The 21,821-nt window shown below is 46.2% G+C and overlaps 1 protein-coding gene across 1 annotated transcript in view; it reads right to left on the reverse strand.

Moving 5' to 3' along the window:
• Positions 1–9,313: 9,313 nt before the first annotated feature.
• Positions 9,314–21,821, reverse strand: part of PPIL2 (peptidylprolyl isomerase like 2) — a 77,384-nt gene continuing 64,876 nt past the window's right edge. The window contains exons 17-20 of the mRNA XM_083590293.1: positions 17,949–18,021; positions 17,718–17,780; positions 16,906–17,045; positions 9,314–11,433 (exon numbers count right to left, since the gene is read on the reverse strand). Of these exons, the coding sequence (XP_083446419.1) occupies positions 11,340–11,433; positions 16,906–17,045; positions 17,718–17,780; positions 17,949–18,021 (370 nt within the window). The 3' untranslated portion in view covers positions 9,314–11,339. The remainder of the gene's footprint in view (positions 11,434–16,905; positions 17,046–17,717; positions 17,781–17,948; positions 18,022–21,821) is intronic.

Genomic DNA, 21,821 nt, shown 5'->3' on the forward strand with positions numbered 1-21,821 from the left:
TTCAGTGCCCACCACCGATACCTTATGTATTCCATACGTCAATTAAAAAAAAAAAAGTATGGTAAATTTTCTTATTCAACTTAAGTATAGAGGTAGGAAGGAGATAGTGGCGGACCAGCTATCCCAGACTAATATTGAAATGCTAAGAAGTGTTGGATTAAAGCACAAATGCAAATTCGTAGGCATAGGAATTTAGGAGTCTTAATTTTCCTCCATTCTTGGATTGACCAATCATGATTCCAGAATTAGGTATCACTGCCTGCCTGCAGATGGTCCTTTCACAGGGAAAGAGGCAAAAGTTAAAGAGAGCCTATTTTTTCCACCCCATATAAGGCAGAGGATCGCATGTCTGAAGACTGCCCATGGATTTGCAGAAGAAGGGAAGGAATCCAACCAGAGTCAATAGAGGATAAATTTTCAAGATGCATAAAATGATGTCAAGCCCGCTGTGCTCAAAATAAAACCTTCCCCAGGGGCTCTGTAAAAACGAGTGTTTGCTTCTCAAAACTGAAGCATAGGCAGGGCAGAGAGAAAGGGCTGCCCTGACCCCACCATTTCTGGCTCCATTCACTACCAGCATGCAGCCCTTTGACAAATTAAGCAGCCTTCAACTGCTGGAAAAAGTCCCTCCACTTCTTCTATAGAGGCTTCTGTTGGGGAAATAACACCAGAAGGAGCAAAGGTGTTCACTCAGAGCCATATCCTCGGAGGCCTTGGGAAAGGGTTCACCAGTACAACTTCCTTCCAAGGACAGCTGCAGCATTGCTTGCTGTCAGGAAAACACATGACTCATAAATTTTACGGCTAAGCGGGAGCACCAAGTATTGGTCACTGTAATTTTCCACCCACACTCCTCAACTTTGTATTGTCTTTCTTTCTTTCTTTCTTTCTTTCTTTCTTTCTTTCTTTCTTTCTTTCTTTCTCTTCTCTTCTCTTCTCTTCTCTTCTCTTCTCTTCTCTTCTCTCTCTACACTAAAGCCAAAACATAATTACAAAAGATAATGGCAATTGGACACTTTTGGACCTTGACACAACATGGATGCTGTGTAAAAGCTGTTAGCAGCTCAACGTTTAAGTTACCTAGAGAGATTAGACAAATGCAAGGTGGATGAAGCTGTGTTCCATTTCCACTGTTGGGAGGGAGGCAACATGCGTCTGAATGCCAGATGCTGGAAAATCACAAGGGGGACAAATAATGTTGTGCTCAGGTCCTGCTTGCACACTGGCCACACTGAGAACAGAATGCTGGACTGGATGGGCTATTGGCCTGATCCCAGGTGCGCCAATGAGAAACCTGCAAGCAGGACTTGAGCCCAATAGTGCTCTCACCTATTATGGTTTCCAGCAACTGGCTTTCAGAAACCTTACTGCCTCCCCAAAGGCCAAATGTGGAAAAAGAGAATACCTCCATAATGGCTAGTAGCCACTGATTGCCTGATCCTCCAGGAACTTGTCCAATCCTCTTTTAGAAGAAGAAGAAGAGTTTGGATTTGATATCGTGCCTTTCACTCCCTTTAAGGAGTCTCAAAGCGGCTAATATTCTCCTTTCCCTTCCTCCTCCACAACAAACACTCTGTGAGGTGAGCGAGGCTGAGAGACTTCAAAGAAGTGTGACTGGCCCAAGGTCACCCAGCAGCTGCATGTGGAGGAGCGGAGACGCGAACCCGGTTCTCCAGATTACGAGACTACCGCTCTTAACCACTACACCACACTGGCTTTCTTTTAAAGCCATCCAAGTTGGTGGCCATCACTGCCACCTGTGTGAGAGAAGAGTTCCTTAGTTTATGTGCTGTGTACTTAATTTTATCCTGAACCTTCCAACAACCAGCTTCATTGAACCTCCATGAGTTCTAGTATGATGGGAGTTCATGAATTGTTGGCAGCAACAACTTAAGGATTGAACCATTGTCTACTTGAGGGCTTCCCAGAGGCATCAGTCGGCTACCGTGGAAGCCAGATGCCGCACTAGATTCCAAAAGAGCTCTTCAACATTGCTCTGATCCTATAGGGTTCTTCCTACATTTTTAGGATTTAAACCGCTGTGACCCTCTTGAGTAACCCGTTCATGTTAAGTATCTGGGTGGCTCTTGATCACATAAACTATTGCCTTTTGGGACAGGGAGGTCTTTGGAATGATTAAAATTTGCCGGAACTGAGCTCTCACAAAAATAGCTAAAAGCATTAGGGAAGAGATTTTAAAATAAAGCCGCTGATATGTTTATAACACCCTTATACAAATCTACGATGCGGCTATACTTAGAATATTATAGACGGCTCTGGGTTGCACCATTTAAAAATAAAATAAATCTGTTTCACTGGAAAAGGGAGCAGAAACGATCAAGGAATCAGAGTGCCTGCCCTATCAGAAAAGGCAACAATATTTGGGGCTTCATTTGCTTAGAAAGAAAGATAGCCGCAATAGGAAGTTTATAAAACATGCAGCGGATGGAGAAATTGGGCCTTATGGACAACCGCTTCCATCACCTCCCTGGTCATTGGCCATGTTTGCTGAAGCTAATAGGAGTTGTAAGTCACCAACATCTGGAGGGCCAGAGGTTCCCCTCCGCCACCAACCCACCCTTATTTTGAAAGAGGAGCTGAGAAATTCATGGAGGAAAAGCTGCTGGCAATTAGTCAGGTTTGCCAAATGGCACTTCCAGATTCAACAGCCTCATGCTTCTGAATGCCAATGGCTGGGGAGGTGGCAAGAGGAGGAAAGGGCTGTCCTCTTGGCTGCCCTGCTGATGCGCTCACCAAAGCCATCCGACTGGCCCCTGGGGGAAGCAGGAAGCTAGATTAGGAGGCCCCTTGGGTCTAATTCAGCCGAGTGGCTCTTATCTTAGTTCTGTATCCCTGTGGTTGGAATGTACGTAGGTGGCCACCCAGACAGCTGGCTGTAGACAGAAGCAGCACGGATTGCCCTATATGGAACCTTGGCCTCCATAACGATTTGTGGTGTGGGAGGTGCGCATGTTGGTGTGAAAACAGCTTAGGCTCTTGTGAAATCCAAGGCACCTCTCTGCTTGTTTGCTTTCTCTTCTGTAATCTCAATAGATGCTATTGGCTTTCAGGAGGCATCTCTTCCCCCTTGGGGAAAAAATCCCCTGGAGTCCCATCTGCTGCATCTACCCCATTGTCAAGATAGTGGCCAGCTTGTTTTGCACTTCAGTCTTTTATCAATAATTCCAATGGATTTTTATGCAAACCCCTTTGAGGTTACGACAATTGTAAAAGGTAAAGGGACCCTGACCTTTAGGTCCAGTCGTGGCCGACTCTGGGGTTGCGGCGCTCATCTCGCTTTACTGGCCTAGGGAGCCGGCGTACAGCTTCCGGGTCATGTGGCCAGCATGACTAAGCCGCTTCTGGCGAACCAGAGCAGCGCATGGAAACACCGGAGCGGTACCTATTCATCTACTTGCACGTTGACGTACTTTTGAACTGCTAGGTTGGCAGGAGCAGGGACCAAGCAATGGGAGCTCACCCCGTCATGGGGATTCGAACCGCCGACCTTCTAATTGGCAAGCCCTAGGCTCTGTGGTTTAACCCACAGCGCCACCCGCGTCCCTTTTCGACAATTGAGCACCCTACAAAATTCTGTAAAATAAATGAAGAGACAGCACCGCCCCTGTGTGCAAACGCTCATGTACGAACGAATTTGCTGTTATCAAAGCTCTCTTTGTATTTATCGAAGAGATGATTATATTGGGTGTCCAGTTTGAGGCTCAGGAAGCATGGTGGCGAAGGCCTTGGCCAGCAAACCCATCTCAGTAGATGCATGACATAAAATTGTTTTTTTGCCGTCTTTCTTGTTATTTAACTGGAGAATGAGAGAGAGCGCGCACATCATTTTAAAACCGCATCTTATGTTTCAGCCAATTTAGGCTTTTATGTTTGAATGGCATATACACTGGGTCATAATGTCTCAGAGAAATCACCCTGATTTTCCCATCAGTCTCCCTCTCTCTTTGTTTTCTATTTCCAGCAGAGTTGCTATCGTCCTCATCTTTGGGGAGGGGGAATATTGGGGGGGGGGAGCGCAGCAAAACAATACTTCCTTTGGCGCCTGTTCCCAGAGGAGTGAGGTCATCCTCAAAGGCAGCAGTTTTTCAGCTTGCTGGAAGATGACAGAGATTGGATTGATTCATGCCACATGCTAGGCTGAAACAGTGAGCAAGACATATACACTGGACTGCAACAGTGGCTTATTATGACCTGATGAACCAGAGGCTATAAGCAAACAGCCTGGGCAGAAACTCAGCGAGGCCTTTGCGGATAAAAGCTTTTGGTCCTTGCACATGGCAGATGATGGCCATTGACCATCAAGTGAAGCCAAACAGGCCAAAAACACACACCATTGCATTTGCTCCTTTTTCTGTAATCACTTGTCCCAATCTCCTCAAAAGCTTCCCTCGCAGCTTCAGGAAGACGCAGGGGGTTGCAGCACAGCCCTTAGTCCTGCAATGTGCCAGCTGTGAGGAACAAGCAAAGTAAGCAGTGGCGCAGTTTGATTAATTTGGGACCATAGATTTTGAATGGTCTTGTGTGGGACCAGGGTGGGTTGTGGGAGAGTCTTTAGGTAGTCAGGCAGGAACAGTCCTGGTTGAAGAGGGGAGCAGAAGTGCTTCTAAGTAAATACATAATTTAAAAATGTGGTCATCTATTGCACCTATCTTTGAGGACCCCGTTCATTATCAGTTCTTTGTCCCTTTCCCCCCACAGCACAACTGAAAACAAACCACTGGCATCTTCATCATCCAGATTCAGTTTGATAAACCAGACATTAGTACTTTCCACTCTACAGTCAGTGAGTGAGTGTGTGTTGAGGGATAGGTTAGAAAGTTTCATAGCTCAGTGGTAGAGCATCTGCCTTCATGAAGAGGGTCCCTGGTTCAATCCCCAGAGGAGACCCCTGCCTGAGAACCTGGAAAGCCACTGCCAGACAGTGCAGATAATACAGTCATACCTTGGAAGTTGAACGGAATCCGTTCCGGAAGTCCGTTCGACTTCCAAAACGTTCGGAAACCAAAGTGCGGCTTCCGACTGGCTGCAGGAAGCTCCGTCAGATGTTCGGCTTCCAAAAATAGTTCACAAACCAGCATTCGGGAGCCAAAACGTTCAAGAACTAAACTGTTCGAAAACCAAGGTAAGACTTTACTGTGTTAGAACGGCCAATGCTCTGACTCAGTGCAAGACAGCTTCCTTTGATATAGGGATATTTAAGTAATTGGTTTCCCCATGACACCTATGATCTGATCAATGGGGGGGAGGAAAAGCACAGCAAAGTTTCAAGAGTGCCATAGCTGTGTATATAATTCTGTAAGGGAAACAGGAATATTTGTCTTTTCTTTCTTTTTACTTTGCCCTACTTCCATAACCCAGTAACATTACTGTCTGTACTTCACTTCCCTCTGATCTCAGAGTTTGCAATCACCTACCTGCAGAACCCTGTACATACATAACCTGCAAACTGAGGATGATGCTCCATGCATCTGATTCTAGTCCACAGAAACCTATGCTACAATAAACTTATTATTCAGAGTTTTATGTTGTGAACTGCCTTAAGATCTATGGGTATAGGGCAGTATACAAATTTTCTAATAAAGATGATGATGATGATGATGATGATGATGATGATAATAGCAGCCACTATTAGGAGTCTTCTGGAGAAGAATACAGCTTTTATGAAACTATGGTTGGTCATCTTGAGCCCCCCCAAAACTATCAGACATAAATGACTATGGTGAACAGATAATTAAGATATTTTCCGAAGCCTTTTCAGTGGTGGTACCCAAATTCCTTCCTATGCATATTTTTTTCTCTTCTGACAAATGGCATGGAGCAGCTTAAGGTGTCAAGAGCTATAACCAATGTTCTGTCTGCTAGCGCAAGAGTCCTAGTGTCAGGGAAAGACAAGGTTTAAATGTGGCCCACTAAAGGAATCCAACTCACCTTTTGCACTACCAGAAGTTTGCAACAGCTGATTCTTGTGCAATCTGTTGCACACTATTTTGATGATGTACCTGCTTTTTCCCTTGCATAACAACATTCCATCGGAGCAACAACTATGCCAACAGGCGACTTTAACATAGTACCGCACTGGATACAATGCACAGTGATAGTTGGCCCAATGGCAGGGCTAACTTCAGCTACTTTTCTTTCCACAGATTGAGGAGGAGGGCCCCACAATTAATGAAGCAAGCATGTAAAGGCATCATGCATATTGATTGTGCTTATATAAACAAAGGGAACAGTGTTCTCCTGTGATCTGTGAACAGGGCATAAGATAGACATGATCTCCTGAATAATGATCCCCTATAGCGTTACTCCACTGCTCACTTGAATGTTGTTGCTTTAAAATATAGAGCCAATTTTGGAGACTACAGTGCCAGCGACTGTATATCACTGGAGCCCCAGCCCCACCCTCCAGCCATGTTTTGTTGAAGTACTTTTAAACAGGAACTTCTGGTGCACAAGTTAAGCAGGCAAACTTTTCCCTGGCACAGCGGTAGTAATAAGCACCTGCTAGGCCAGCGTTTCCCAAACTTGGATCGCCAGCTGTTGTTGGACTACAATTCCCATCATCCTTGACCACTGGTCCTGTTACCTATGGATGATGGGAGTTGTAGTCCAAAATCAGCTGGAGACCCAAGTTTGGGAAACCCTGAGCTAAGCTCAGGCTGCAGTTAAGCCCTGGAATATAAGGCCATCTGAAGCAGAATTTATGGCTTTCAAACGGAAGACAGTCACATGTTGTGGCGTCACTGTGACTCATGAACAAGTCCTCAGTTACATAGTGCCTGAAAGTGTCACCAATTAGGGTAAGAAATAGTTTCTGCCAGCTTTCATCCCTTCCCAACCCTCTTTTGTTTAGCTGATCAATGATTTTGAGCGAGAGGTTCTAAAGTCACACGGAAAGAGGCACTGCCTGTCTTCTTCAAGATAACTATTTCCTCTTGCATGTCCAGCCACAAATTGAAAACCAATCTGCAGCAAACAGAATTAATTGCTTTTCTTTATAAACACACTCTCTCTCTCGTCTTCTGCTTCATACATCTGGGTGATTCTGTATTCAGTTCCAGGTAGCAAGCCTCTTGTTTCAGAAGCACTTTTGATGTAGACTGTTTTGATTTCCTTTTGCTCATCAGACCTTTGCTCCTGCTAAAACCTGCTTTTTCCTTTGTAATAGTGCTGTCCGTTTTTAAAGCACCGGTTTGGCTTATATAGTCTAATTACTGCATCTTCTGTTCAACCCTGATATATTCTACCCCCTGCCCCAGGAAGCCGCCTTCTGTGAGGACAGAGGAGAACAGAAAAAAAGTGAAGGAGGGCTGGTTACAGATTTTGGGAGGTATTTGGTGTGAGGCTCTCCAAAGCAGTAACTTTCACAAACAACGACACACACCTCTAGAGTTATGACAGATGACCAAGTAGTGATTCCTTCTCTTTGGGGTTGGGATCAGTCTGGACTGCTGCTCAGGGGACAGGTGAGCAACTAGGCATCTTGGGTCCAGGATACCTCTAACCTCTTATATCCCTGAGGTCTACAGGGGAGTCACTGTTTGTGGTCCCTCATAGCTCCGATGAATGACTCATACGTACCAGGAGCCATGCTTTTAGAAATGTAGGCTCCATTTCATGGAACTCCCCACCGGCTGAAGTCAAGCAGGCTCCCACTCTGTTGTTATTTCCAGGCATTTAATCAGAATTCATTTTAAACCATCTTTTCCCTTTTCCAAGTATGGCATCCTTGCACACAGTTTGGATGCAGTACAGGCAATTCCCAATTTAAGCGGGGGTTACGTTCCAAGGCACCACACGTTTAGGTGAAATTGTGTATATTTGAAAAGATTCCATCAACAGTATCTCCGAAAAATTGTACACGTCACTTGGGAAGACAGGTGAACTAATGCCAGTGCCGAAGCAATGATTCTTCAACATCAACTTCACTGGACTGGTCATGTTGTGTGGGTGCCTGATTATTGTATTCCAAAGCAACTACTCTACAGTGGAACCTCATGTTACGGATGGGATCCGTTCCGGAGGCCCGTCCATAACACAGAACTGACGCAAGCCAAAGCGCCGTGTCTGCGCATGCGCATGGTGCGATGTAGCGCTTCTGCACAAGTGGCAAAACCCGGAAGTAACCCGTTCCGGTACTTCCGGGTTGCCGCGAGACGCAACACGAAAACTTTGGCGAAATTGACTGGCAGCTTCGCTTGCCCCTGGAGCCCACACGCTTCCCTGCGTGTCTCTGCTCCCTCCGGGCCCCCAGCTGCAGTTAGCAGAGTGAAGTACACAGCGGTAGAAGCAATGCGATGATTGCCATGTGTGCAGTAAATCAGTCAGACGCTCGGTGTCTTTCCTTATCTTACAAAGAGCTTTAATCTCGTACAAAAACAACAAATCATAACTCTCCCGGAGACACGCAACTCATTTTCCCGGTGCGTTCCTTGAGCAGACTCAGCTCCCACTGTCTCTCTCTGAGACACATAAAACACTCCCCTTTCTCAGTGTTCTATGCCCGCCTCTGAATGTGAGACGTCACTCAGAACTTCTTAACCCTGTAAGCAGATGCAACATGAGGTATGACTGTATTCCGAACTTACAAATGGAAAGTGTAATGCTGGTGGTCAACAAAAGAGGTTTAAAGACTCTCTCAAGGCAAATCTTCAAAAATCTAGTACAGACACCGACAACTGGGAAACACTGGCCTGCGAGCGCTCCAATTGGAGAACAGCCTTTACCAAAGGTGTCATGGGCTTTGAAGACGCTTGAACTCAGGCCGAAAGGGAGAAATGTGCTAAGAGGAAGGTACGCTTGGCAAACTCTCACCGTGATCAACTTCCGCCCAGAAACCTATGTCCCCACTGTGGAAGGACGTGTGGATCCAGAATTGGCCTCCACAGTCCCTCACGGTTTCACTGTTAAAACCGTGTTCATGGAAGACAATCTTACTCGGCTATGAGTGATCACTAAAGAAGAAGATAGCTTTTAAGTAAACAGCAGTAGCGACAGGCTTGGACTCAAGGCAGTGGACTTTTCTGGTGCACTAGGCTCCTCACACCAGCCGCCCAGAAGGCCAGCTGTTGACACTTCTTGTCTCTGCTTTAAACACACACACAGCAAATAAACTGAAGGCTCCATGTTCATCTTTTCAAACAAGGCTGAATTCCTTATAGAGCTGCAAACCATTTCCTCAAAAGAAATCAAGGCTCCAGGAAGAATCTTAGAAAATATAGGTGACTCATTTCCTGGCAAGCCAAACAAAAGAGTTTTGGCAGGGTCCCGGAAAAACTGAACGGGAAAGCAGGAAGCAAATGAAAATTTAAATCTTTAATGGAAAAAAAGCACTGTATCACAGAAATTGTCCTGCTACAATTTTGTGTCAAGGTGACTTGATGTTTTCTTTCTTCATAAACAAGATGGTACTGCGATATAAAAAAATATTTTCTCGAGCAAGAGGTCCTCACTTCTTGCCAAGGGATTTCAGTTGATCAGTCCAAGCAGTAGAAGTAAATACTCCAATGTGTCTGGCCAGGGTGCTGCTATTATGATGGTCTGTGGGTGGATGAAATTTGGAGCCAGTCTTTTAGCAGCAATCCCTGTTGCTCAGTCTGCAAAGATCATTTAAATATTCTAGGCAGGCTCCCAGGGAGGGTGTGGTCTGTACATCAGAAGTGGAGAAGTCGGACTGGCCACATTATTTGGGCAACTTTCGCCAAGAGGTGGTTTCACTGCTTTTGGATACCGGCCCAGGTAGCACATAACAGTAACCCATCATTAGCAACTTCTGGTGCCCAAAAACCAGTTCACTCCTTTTGCTCCACCCTGCCAGTCTGGGGGAGAAACGAACCACAAAGCTTGATTCAGTATTATGTTAGACTCAGAACTCATCGTTCGTTTCTCCCAGAGAGGACAAGGCAGAACAGAGAGGAAGTGACTAAGCAGCACACTGCTTGTTCAGAGTAAGCCATGGTTTATTACTGACTACGGTTTACTGTTACATGTGAACAAGGCCAATGAGTAAAAACAAATAATGACAGTCTAGCTAGCGTCTTTCTTTTATTACAACTTCCTGCTAACAGCGAGCCCTTTTGACTGATTTCCTGCAATCCAGACAGCTAGAAAAGTTGCACATATCTGTGCCGGTGGTGGTGGGGATACTTCTTTTCTTTACCTATAAATATAATTTTTGAATTGTATGAAAATAGAAATACATATATACATAAGCAAACTTGTCTCCATTGGACTATAAACTGGCATTTGGCATTCACTCAGCCAATGCTTCTAAGCAATGTGGGGCTCCAGGCACACCTTAACTCTGCCCATATTTAGCAGAAAGGGCAGAATGCGCATTGCACAGAAATGTACACAGTGACTGCCGGGCGGCCATTTTTGTTAATGGGGATAGTAGGTTTAGGAGGGGCTAGCTTCAAGCAGAGAGAAGGCTCAAGCTGCTCCTTGCTGACCGATTCCTCTCCAAATGGCATCTTCTAGCTGATTCTCCTCCTAAGGGTCACCCCAAAGGGTCAAAAGCACTTGGAGGGAATTTGCAAAGGATTAAAAATGTGGGCAAAGGAGTGAGCAAATCCTCCAGTCTGGTCCCTGTGCTTCTTAAAGTGAGAGGTCATTTTTCTAACTGGGCTGCAACCTCTTCATGCTGCACATCAGAAATGAGGGGGGGGGGGACAGTGGAGCTTCGATTTGTGCCTGCAAGCAGAAGTTCTGAACCGAACTGATGCAGATCCCTCCGTCAAACCTGGTAGCTCGGAGCTGTATTCCTGAGAGGACACTGGACAGCTGCAGCTCTGTTATGATCCCAGAGCCCACAGAGAGAAGGGGTGGATGCTTCTAAGCAGCAGTAAGGTTGCTCTCATACAGTGCAGTGGGAGGTGTGAAATGGAGGGAGGATGCTCAGGCGGTGTTTACAAATTAAAACTGGGAAGGCGTAAAGGGTTATGTGTCTCCTGCAACAAGGGTACAGCTCTAATGCTCTCGCCGCCTCCTCTGAAATCTGGCAATTACCCATTTAAGCCGGGAATAGAACCTCACTCATTCATCTGTTTTTAGCATCCTCTCATGTTCTGCTGATAAATCTACTGAGCAACAAAGCATTAAGAGTCCTCCTTGAATTAGGGAGCACAGCAGCTCACGGAAAAAGCAAAACGGTTCTTCCTGAGAAGGGCTCGAGAAAGGGCAAAGAAATCTGACTTAAACCATGTTAGGAAATTGTCTTGAACTGGTTGGGTTTGGGTTCCTTTGCCTGCTGCAGGGAAGATGTACAACTTGGGCTTTCTCTGTCCAGAGTCCAGGCTTGGTTATGGTTGGGTTTTTGGTCCCTACCAGGAGCTGAAGTCCCCAAAGCCTGTGCTCTTCTTCTCTTTCTTTGCAGCTGTGCTGGTGGACGGCCCATCATCTTCAGCCACTCGCTTCCTGTAATGGAAACCACACTGGTCAGAGCTCAGGCTGCGAGCCTAACCCCACCCACCTGGGGAAATGAACCCCAATGAGTTCAACCGGACTTCCTTCTGAGTGCATGCAACCAGGATGGAGGGCAGCCCTTTTTATTTACATCTTCTGCCCCACCCATCAATCCAAAGAGCAGCACTCCTCCCTCCTCTTGATCCTCACAACCATCTTGTGAAGCAGGTTAGGCTGAAAAAAGGTGACTGGTCACTCGGTACTGTTCTGTTACTGAATAGGGTGTGTGAATCTGGGCCTCCCCAATGAAACCACAGTGTGGGTGTGGCTTTCCCATGAACACATAAAGCTTCTGTATAGTAAGACGACTTGTTCACCCAGTCTCGTACTGTCCAGTGGAGCATCTGAACACTTGCGAGTCCTCCAGACGTTTTGAACTACAACTCCCATCAGCCACTGCAGTTGCGCCGTGTGGCTGATGGGAGTTGAAGCCCAAAACATCTGGAGGGCAGCAAGTTGGCAAATGCTGGTCTACTCCGATCAGCAGCACGCTCTCTGGAGTCTCCCACAAAAAGTCCACCTGAGATTCATTTTTTAGCGAGATGCTGGGGATTGAACCTGATGCCTTCAAAGCGGAATGCTTGGGCTCTAACCCTTAGCTATGTCTCAGTCCCCATTGCCATCTGCTCAACAGCAGAGCACTGACCTCTTCTCTTGCTCAAAAACATGAAGAACCTGAGGTACTGTTTGCTTTTTAAAAATTATGTATTTCGTAGATTTATATCCTGCTTTTCGACTAATAGTAACAATAAAATTTTTATTATTTGTACCCATCTGACTGGGTTGCTCCAGCCACTCTGGGAGGCTTCCAACAAATAATAATAATAATAATAATAATAATAATAATAATAATAATAATAATAATAATAAATTTTATTTATATCCCGCCCTCCCCAGCCGAAGCCGGGCTCAGGGCGGCTAACAACAATCAAATAATCAAACAATCAACTAATCCAACATTCTAAAAATATTTCATTATAAAAATTAATTAAAATCAAGTTGATGGCAACCGTTAAGCAAAATTCTGTGCAGGTTGCCAGAGGAGGGAGTCAGGCTGCGCCCTGACCAAAGGCCTGGTGGAACAACTCTGTCTTGCAGGCCCTGCGGAAAGATGTCAGGTCCCGCAGGGCCCTAGTATATATAAAAGCATCCAATATTAAAAACTTCCTGATACAGGGATGCCTTCAGTTGCACAGTCATTTATCTCCTTGACATCTGATGGGAGGGTATTCCACAGGGACGCGACTCCTGCGAAGGCCCTCTGCCTGGTTCCCTGCAACTTTAATTCTTGCAGTGAGGGAACCACCAGAAGGCCCTTCGGAGCTGGACCTCAGTGTGGCTAGCAAATCTGGGTGGGCGTTGGCCTTGAGCTCGCCAAGACCCCCCGCCAAGGAACACCAGCTGGTCTCGGAAGCCCCAATGTATTGCAAAGCTGAGGCTGCTCTCGTCTCACACTCCATCCTACTCTTAGTGCCTTTGCTCAGGGAGCAAGCAGTGCTAGGTTACCCAATGGGCAGACTAAGTAGATGCTTCGGGCACCAGCGAAGCAGGAACACACACATAAATTGAGAAGTTTTTGAAAGGATTTAGTATTTATTTTTTAAAGCACCAGTGTGGATATCATGGTGAAAACCAGAACTTTGTTAGACTTCCTTATACTCCATTGTGCCATCTTTCCCCATTTTTTCCTGTTCTCTTTTTATCGTTATGTATTCCCCACCAAAACCAAACCCAAAAAGAAACCAGGGGGGCCATCCTACCAACGTAGATTTAAAGACCATGAGGAAATTGGTACAGCACAAGACACTTAATCTCGGGGTCACAGGTTCGAGCCCCACCACACTGGGCAAAATATCCCTGCATTCCAGGGGTTGGACTAGATGACCCTCAGGGACCCTTCCAACTCTACAAACTATTCTATGAATAATAATAATAAATAATAAAATAATAAAATTTTATTTATATCCCGCCTTCCCCAGCCGAAGCCGGGCTCAGAGCAGCTAACAACAGTAAAAGTAACACAGTTTACATAAAATCACAATCAATTAATTAAAATACATTCTAAAATCAGTTCATTCTAAAGTCAATTCTGAATCAAATTGATGGCAACCATTGGGCTAGAGTTCTGTGAAGAATTACCAAAGGAGGGGGTCAGGCTGTGCCTTGGCCAAAGGCCTGGTGGAACAGCTCCGTCTTGCAGGCCCTGCAGAAAGATGTCAAGTCCCACAGGGCCCTAGTCTCTTGTGACAGAGCGTTCCACCAGATCGGGGCCATGGCTGAAATAGCCCTGGCTCTGGTTGATGCCAGCCTAACCTCTCTGTGGCCCGGGATCTCTAATATGTTTTTATTTGAAGACTGGAAGGTCCTCCGTGGGACATACCAGGAAAGGCGGTCCCATAGGTCCGAGGGTCCGAGGCCGTATAGGGCTTTAAAGGTTAAAACCAGCACCTTGAAATCAGATCCCACCATGGGTTGCGTATAACACGAATGCACATGCATTTTGGCACACGCGTCAAGTCTCCTGTCGTTTCAAAAAAGCAAAAAGTTGTCTTTCCGTTTCTCGTTGGGTTCATTTTGAATTACAAATGGGGTACCGTAATCTTTTCAGTGCTTAGGAACTCTTGATCTGTGTGCAACGCTGGCTTTCCTAGGAAAGGCAACTGCTAAACCCTTCAGCTCCCACCACCACCCACCCCTGCTATTCCTGACTCCTCCTGAGGCTGCCACAATCTCCTGCTCACACTCACAGTCGTCTAATGACTATGTGCCCAAAGGCGGGGCAGGCCATGGACTCCAAATGATCCTCCTATCAAGCTACACTCTCCCCTTTTAAAAAATGGAACTTAAGACTGGAAGAGAGGAGTGAAAGAGAAGCACGCCAGAGGAGCCAGACTCCCTGCGAACAGGCATCAATTATTTTCCCTCCGCATCTTCATGGCAAACCAAGACTGGAGGAGAAAAAGCAATCTTAAACTCAATGGGCTCCTGGCATGGCTTCGTATCACAGGCAAGAAGCAACATCGGTCAACAAAACATCACACCTTCGCCTCAGGCTGTTTGTCTTCAACTGGTGGGCCCTAGTCTAATCTAAAGTGGATCACATCAGGGTAACTGCCATCAATTCTCTCTCGTTCACTCGCTCAAGTTTTTCCCCTATCTCATCGCTTTTTATTTTTTAAGGGAAGGAGAAAGAGACAGGAGGAATTTGGTGAAAATGGGCTCTCCTCTGCAAACCTCCCCAAGCATTCCAGGCATTTTAATACTTTGTAGTGATTTACTGGGATGAACCCTTGAGCCAACACTATCATGAGGGAAAGGGGAGACAGGGAGGCCCACCCCTTCAGCTCCACTCAGCTGCCATTTGCCTCCTTCCATCCATAGATGGGCATCTACAGCGATGGAGGAACCATAAGTCCTAGATTCCCAGCTTGCTTTCTTTTAAAAGTATGTTCCTAGGACCCTCATACCTACGGGACCGCCTCTCCCGGTATGCCCCACAGAGGACCTTAAGGTCCATAAATAGCAACACCCTAGAGGTCTCGGGCCCTAAGGAAGCTAGATTAGCCTCAACCAGAGCCAGGGCCTTTTCAACACTGGCTCCGGCCTGCTGGAACGCTCTGTCTCATGAGACCAGGGAGCTGCAGGATCTGATTTCTTTCCGCAGGGCCCGTAAGACAGAGTTGTTCCGCCTGGCCTTTGGCTTGGAGCCGATTTGATTCCCTCTCCCTTTTTCTTTTTCCTTTTTCCTCCTGTGATGAGGCTGCATTTTAATGTTTTAATGTTGTATTTTAATCTTGTTTTTAAGTTGTATTCATTCAACTTGTTTTTATTATTGCTTGTTAGCCGCCCTGAGCCTGGCCTTGGCTGGGGAGGGCGGGGTATAAATAAAATTTAGTAGTAGTAGTAGTAGTAGTAGTAGTAGTAGTAGTAGTAGTAAAGCTTGTGATACGAGACAGGCAGTGTTCATATGTTGTGTGTTTGAGAGAGAAAATAACCTGCTGATGTCAGGGGCTGTGCTGAGGAGGGCGGTAAAGAGGAAGAACGGTGGGAGCCTCCCCCTGCTCCTGAATCTTCCCAGGAGCAGTGGGACAGTATAGATTTGGAACAGTGGTTTGCAGAGGGACATAGTTCAGAAGACCGAAGAACTGGGTGGTGAACAGCTAGGACATGGGTAGGCAACCTAAGGCCTGTGGACCGGATGTGGCCCAATCGCCTTTTCAATCCGGTCTGCAGACGGTCCAGGAATCAGCGTGTTTTTACATGAGTAGAATGTGTCCTTTTATTTAAAATGCATCTCTGGGTTATTTGTGGGGCATAGGAATTCGTTCATTTTTTCCCTTCAAAATATAGTCCGGCCCCCCACAAGGTCTGAGGGACACTGGACCGGCCCATGGCTGAAAAAGGTTGCTGACCCCTGAGCTAGGAGAAGAACTGAACGAGAGAAAAAGAGTTAACAGATTCACTTTCACTGGAAAGCGTCCATCCGCTCAGCCCAAGGTCAAGGAGAGCAGATAAGGAGGCAGCTCAGAAAAAGCACAGTGCTTTTGAGATCAGGTTGCAAGATGCAGAAGTGACGGGGGTGACTAGGGGGGAAGTGGGTGGCACCCTTAATTGAGAGCACCTTCATCCTAGGAATGGATTCTTTGTTCTCTCGCTGTGCTCGTTAAACTTTCTAACTGGTAAGAGACTCCTATCGCTTTGTTCTGCTTATCTACTGCCGGGGGGGGGGGGGGGGGAGCCGAGTCCCTGAAGCCTGACAGCTACTCACTTTCACTGCTTTACTCAAACACTACTTATATAAATCTAATAATAATAATAATAATAATAATAATAATAATAATTACTCTTGTCCCCACCCGCTGCCTCCTGAAAACTTTCCCATCTCCAACACCTTCAGCTTTTGAAGGTTGCACATGACACCCTCCCTGATATCCTGGAGAGTGTGCTGCCAGTCAGAGTATACAATAAGGTAAAGGTAAAGGGACCCCTGACCATTAGGTCCAGTCGTGACCGACTTTGGGGTTGCGGCGCTCATCTCGCTTTGTTGGCCGAGGGAGCCGGCGTACAGCTTCCGGGTCATGTGGCCAGCATGACTAAGCCGCTTCTGGAGAACCAGAGCAGCGCACGGAAATGCTGTTTACCTTCCCGCCGGAGCGGTACCTATTTATCTACTTGGACTTTGACGTGCTTTTGAACTGCTAGGTTGGCAGGAGCAGGGACCGAGCAATGGGAGCTCACCCCGTTGCGGGGATCCGAACCGCCGACCTTCTGATCGGCAAGTCCTAGGCTCTGTGGTTTAACCCACAGAGCCACCCGCGTCCCTGAGTTGACAATACTGGGGGCTAAAAGGCAAACAGTCTGATCTTGCCTACGTAACAAAGATGCGGAGCAGTTTCACTTCTCAAGTTCAGTCGCACAACTCACGCTGCAGCTATGTTGATGTACTTCCCGACACCCTCCCGGTACGTCTTCGGAATGTGCTGCTCCTTCTTTGGGACGACGACTTTGGTCTTCTCCTTGGCTGCCTCCTCCTCTTGCTGGGCCTTCTCTCTCTCTTTGGCAACCTTTGAAGAAAAGACACAAGAGCAGGTAAGGTCCCAAAAGGCATGATATCAAACAGACCAGAGGGTCATCTATCTAGATATCGAGAGCCAGTGTGGCGAAGCGGTGAGCGTGCTGGACTAGGACCTGGGAGAGCAGGGTTCAAATCCTCCCACTCGGCTATGAAGTTCACTTGAGTGGCCTTTGGCCAGTCACTGCCTCTCATCTTGACCCCCTTCACAGGGTTTGCTGTGGAGGAATTAAATGAGGAGTGGGAGAACCACGCCTTGAGCTCCTCGCAGAAGAAGGTGGGATATAAATGCAGAAAATCAACAACTAAAATAGTCAAAAGATGGGATCGTCTGCACTTTTTATGAGGATAAAATGGAACAAAGGGGGCAGAACTATGTACGCCACCTTGAGCTCCGGGGGGGGGGGGGAGGCAGGTAAGAGAGAAAGGTAATCAGAAAGAAGCAAGTAGACTGTAAAACAATCTTGCCTAAAGGGCATGTCACGCCCAAATGTTGTAAATAAATAAAATCCGATTAAGTCAGGTTTTCTTCAAATTCAAAAGCGCAGACACAACCAAACACACACACACAGAACTAAGGGCTGCCTAGGGAGGTATTAAATTAATTTCCTGCTTGAGTAGCTCTCTGTGCTAGCCTGCTTATGTCCCAAGTTTCCATCATCACCTGAGCATCTGCTTCTTCGTATGGATCAACGAAAACAGTCGTCGACGTGATTTTTATTTCTTCCTGGGGACAAAAGGAGACGAGAGGGTGGGTTAAGTATATGGTGCACTCCACGGATCAGTGCCACCACTCCTGAACTTTGGGCTTAAAGTGTGCTCAAGCGCAGGAGTGGCGGAGGACAACGAAGTCACAAAGTTCAGGCGAGTAACCTGTTGCTGCAGGTGATGCTACCTTGGGACGGTCTGTTTTGGGATCACTCTCCACGTTCTCCATTGCTGTCAGCGTCTCAAAGCCACCGACCACTCTGTAAAAGAAAAAGAGACAATCTGAGTGGAGGGATAAAACAAAGTGGGGAGAAAGAGGGGGGCAGAACGCATCGTTCCAAAAGCATTTGCGACATTTCGGTCACTTTCATAAAGCTATCGTTTACTTTAAAAAATTTTCACCTATGATCCTTTTCTTTTACTTCTTTATTTTTCTTTGTTCTTTTTTCTGAAATCTTATCTTTCATTTCACTCCTTTATTGTGAATAGCATTTTACAGAGGTATAAATAACTGTAAATATGAAAAGAGGCAAAGTATTCTCTAATTTTTTTTCCTTGGTTATATGTATTTTCTTTTTTCTTTGTATTTTCTTTTGTTGTAAATATGTATGTTTTCTAATGTGTACTTAATAAAAATTATTTAAAAAAATTAAAAAAGCAAAAAAAAAAGCTATCACCTTAACGCGGACTTTGTGATTTTTTGTTGTAGGCCGACACGACTACTTTCGCTTTTCCATTATTTTAGATTTTCATTATGTTGCATGTATTTTAGTCGCTATCTGGAAGAGGATTTGAACACTGGAAAAGCGACACAAAGCCGCTCTAAATAAAATCTGTAAAAAATACCCAAAGGGAGCAGCAACTACCGCAAACTTTGGCCATCCAGCAGAGGGAAATAATCCTGCTCAAGTTTCTGTTTGAATGATACATGGTTCAGTCCTCTGCCAGTCAGGATGAAAACACAAAGTTCAGTGGATAGGGTCCTAATCTCTTATTGACCAGGCAAGGGAGAAGACTTAGGGGTGTTTCCACCAAGCTGTTTCACAAATGGTTTCTATGTGCTTTAGAAAGTTCACAGCAGCAGCTCCTTTTTATGACGCTTTAGGCTGACAGCAACAGAAGAAGCCTTTACACGACACTGAAGACACAAAGCTCATCCAACAGATGGGCTCTACATTTTTAATTGCCCCCAATTTAAGTCCTGAAGCCTTCTCTCACAAATAAACTCAAGCTTTCTTATTGGGGATCTTTATTTTAATTGGGCTTTAATAATCCAAAAAATCCAGAATATCACATGCTGGCCACCTCCAAAAAAGGGGGAGACGGGAACCCTTTTTAGGACCCAAATCAAGCAACCCCTCCCTCAAACCCCACTCTTCTCCCAGGACCTGGTATGACACTCAAACCACTCCACCACATGGTATTCATATTCAATGGTATTAATAATATTATTAATAACAATGATTCATATTATTACTAATTACCAATTCTGAATGCTGTCATTTGTACAGCTGCCTAAAGGAAATGTACCACTAAGGCCAGGCCTTGACAAGGCCCCAAAGTCTCTACGCTTATCCCTACATTCAGGAAGAGACCTTCGTCTGCTCTGCTGACATCTGTGCCTGAGACGTTTTTCCTTCCACTTGTGTGTTTTTCTCTCTTGCTCCTAAATTATATCAATTAAGCAGCTTGCCATATTGTGCTGGCTGGGGCCCAAGGCAAAACACAGTTTCCTGCTCAGGAGACAATGCAAAATAAAATAAAGAAAGTCTCTGGAATGCTTTAGGGAGAGAAATGAAAACACAGAGCAGAAGGAAGGGGGGAAGGGGACTTGCCTGAGCAAGAAAAATCTACATGTCCGCTTGGCAGATCTGTGTTTACCGGGGGGGGGGGGGGAAGTATTTTAAGATGTTGATCGGAAGTATGGCACCCTTTATAGCTGGAGGAGCCAAATTCTGAAGGTTGATATTAGGGCTGCCTAGAACTTAAAAGATTCGTTTGCAGATTTCCAGTGCGTGCAGCAAAAATACATAATGCACTGCATTCGTTACGCAATGACCCATCAGCCTCAACCAGCATGGCTAGTGGCCCAGGAAGATGGGAGTTGTACCTTTGAAGGTGACCCGGAAACTACAACTAATCCAGAATGCGGCAGCCAGACTGGTGACTGGGAGACCATATAACACCGGTCTTGAAAGACCTACATTGGCTCCCAGTACGTTTCCGAGCACAATTCAAAGTGTTGGTGCTGACCTTTAAAGCCCTAAACGGCCTCGGTCCAGTATATCTGAAGGAGCGTCTCCACCCCCATCGTTCAGCCCGGACACTGAGGTCCAGCACCGAGGGCCTTCTGGCGGTTCCCTCACTGCGAGAAGCCAAGTTACAGGGAACCAGGCAGAGGGCCTTCTCGGTAGTGGCGCCCTCCCTATGGAACACCCTCCCACCAGATGTCAAAGAGAACAACAACTACCAGACTTTTAGAAGATATCTGAAGGCAGCCCTGTTTATGGAAGCTGCCCCATACTGCATTAAAACACACTGGTCCATCTATTTCAGTACAGTCTTCCCCAGGGGTTGCCAACCTGGTGCCCATGGGCACCATGACACATGTAAAGCCTCTCACTTGTGGCCCTAGGCAGGAATGGCACACTCCAAGCTTTCATAAAAAACAACAACAAGAAGTCTCTAGTCCTTCTAGGAAGTAAGTTATGGGGCAAAAAGTGCAGGTACCTCATAAGTGATTTTTGTGATTTGAAAGTGAGTGTGATGTGGCCACGTTATATATTTTTCCTGGTAGTGAGGTATGTTCCCTCTTGTTGTTAGATAGCAGGACCATTGGGGGCGTGTGTGTAAAATAAATATTGTGTGATGGACCAGCAGGACATAGCTGACTTCCCATGTTTTCCAGTCTCTAAATCGACCACTGACACCCCCCCTTCTCTTCTCCCACATACATTTTGGGCTGGCTTCCAGCTTAAGAAAAACCCAACTGGTGACATGCAAAGCCAATCTAATTTTTAAAAATAAAAAGCTGAAACACTGTTCCAAGGGGAGGAAGTGGCTTTATGGTCGACACAAGAGGCAACCTGCACGGCTGGCTGGGGACAAAGGGGGCTTCATGATTATCACAAGGGCCAGTGATAATCAGCACTTTGCACAGCCAGCTCCTGTTGGTACAGCAAAGAACTGCTTGCCCCGAGCTTCATTCTCTGTGGAAGGTTGTAATTCTGACCCACAAGGAGGTGAGTATGGACCTACAGGAGGGTCATTACAAGAGCAGCTCATGATGTAAGAGCATGCCTTAATCAAGATTTACTCTTGTACAGTGGCAAAGGTAAAGGTAAAGGGACCCCTGACCATTAGGTTCAGTCGTGGCTGACTCTGGGGTTGCAGCGCTCATCTCGCTTTATTGGCCGAGGGAGCCGGCATACAGCTTCCGGGTCATGTGGCCAGCATGACTAAGCCGCTTCTGGCAAACCAGAACAGAGCACGGAAACACCGTTTACCTTCCCACCGGAGTGGTACCTATTCATCCACTTGCACTTAGCGTGCTTTTGAACTGCTAGGTGGGCAGGAGCAGGGACCAAGCAACGGGAGCTCACCCCGTTGCGGGGATTCGAACCGCCAACCTTCTGATCGGCAAGTCCTAGGCTCTGTGGTTTAAACCACAGCGCCACCCGCGTCCCTTGTACAGTGGTACCTCAGGTTAAAAACTTAATTTGTTCCAGAGGTCCGTTCTTAACCCGAAACTGTTCTTAACCTGAGACACCACTTTAGCTAATGGGGCCTCCCGCTGCCGCCGCATCACCGCCACGCAATTTCTGTTCTCATCCTGAAGCAAAGTTCTTAACCCGAGGTACTACTTCCAGGTTAGCGGAGTCTGTGACCTGAAGCGTTTGTAACCTGAAGCATCTGTAACCTGAGGTACCACTGTACAGGTAAAAAAAAGAGACAACCCACAAAAAGGTAAAGATGTGAAGATCACACATACTTCCTTAACCTACTTATCTCCCACCCCCTGAATTTGTGACCGTGACTCGTAAGTTCTATGGTACAGGAG

The sequence above is a fragment of the Podarcis filfolensis genome (assembly GCF_964270895.1).
Source record: "Podarcis filfolensis genome assembly, chromosome: 16".
In the NCBI taxonomy this organism is placed as follows: domain Eukaryota; kingdom Metazoa; phylum Chordata; class Lepidosauria; order Squamata; family Lacertidae; genus Podarcis; species Podarcis filfolensis.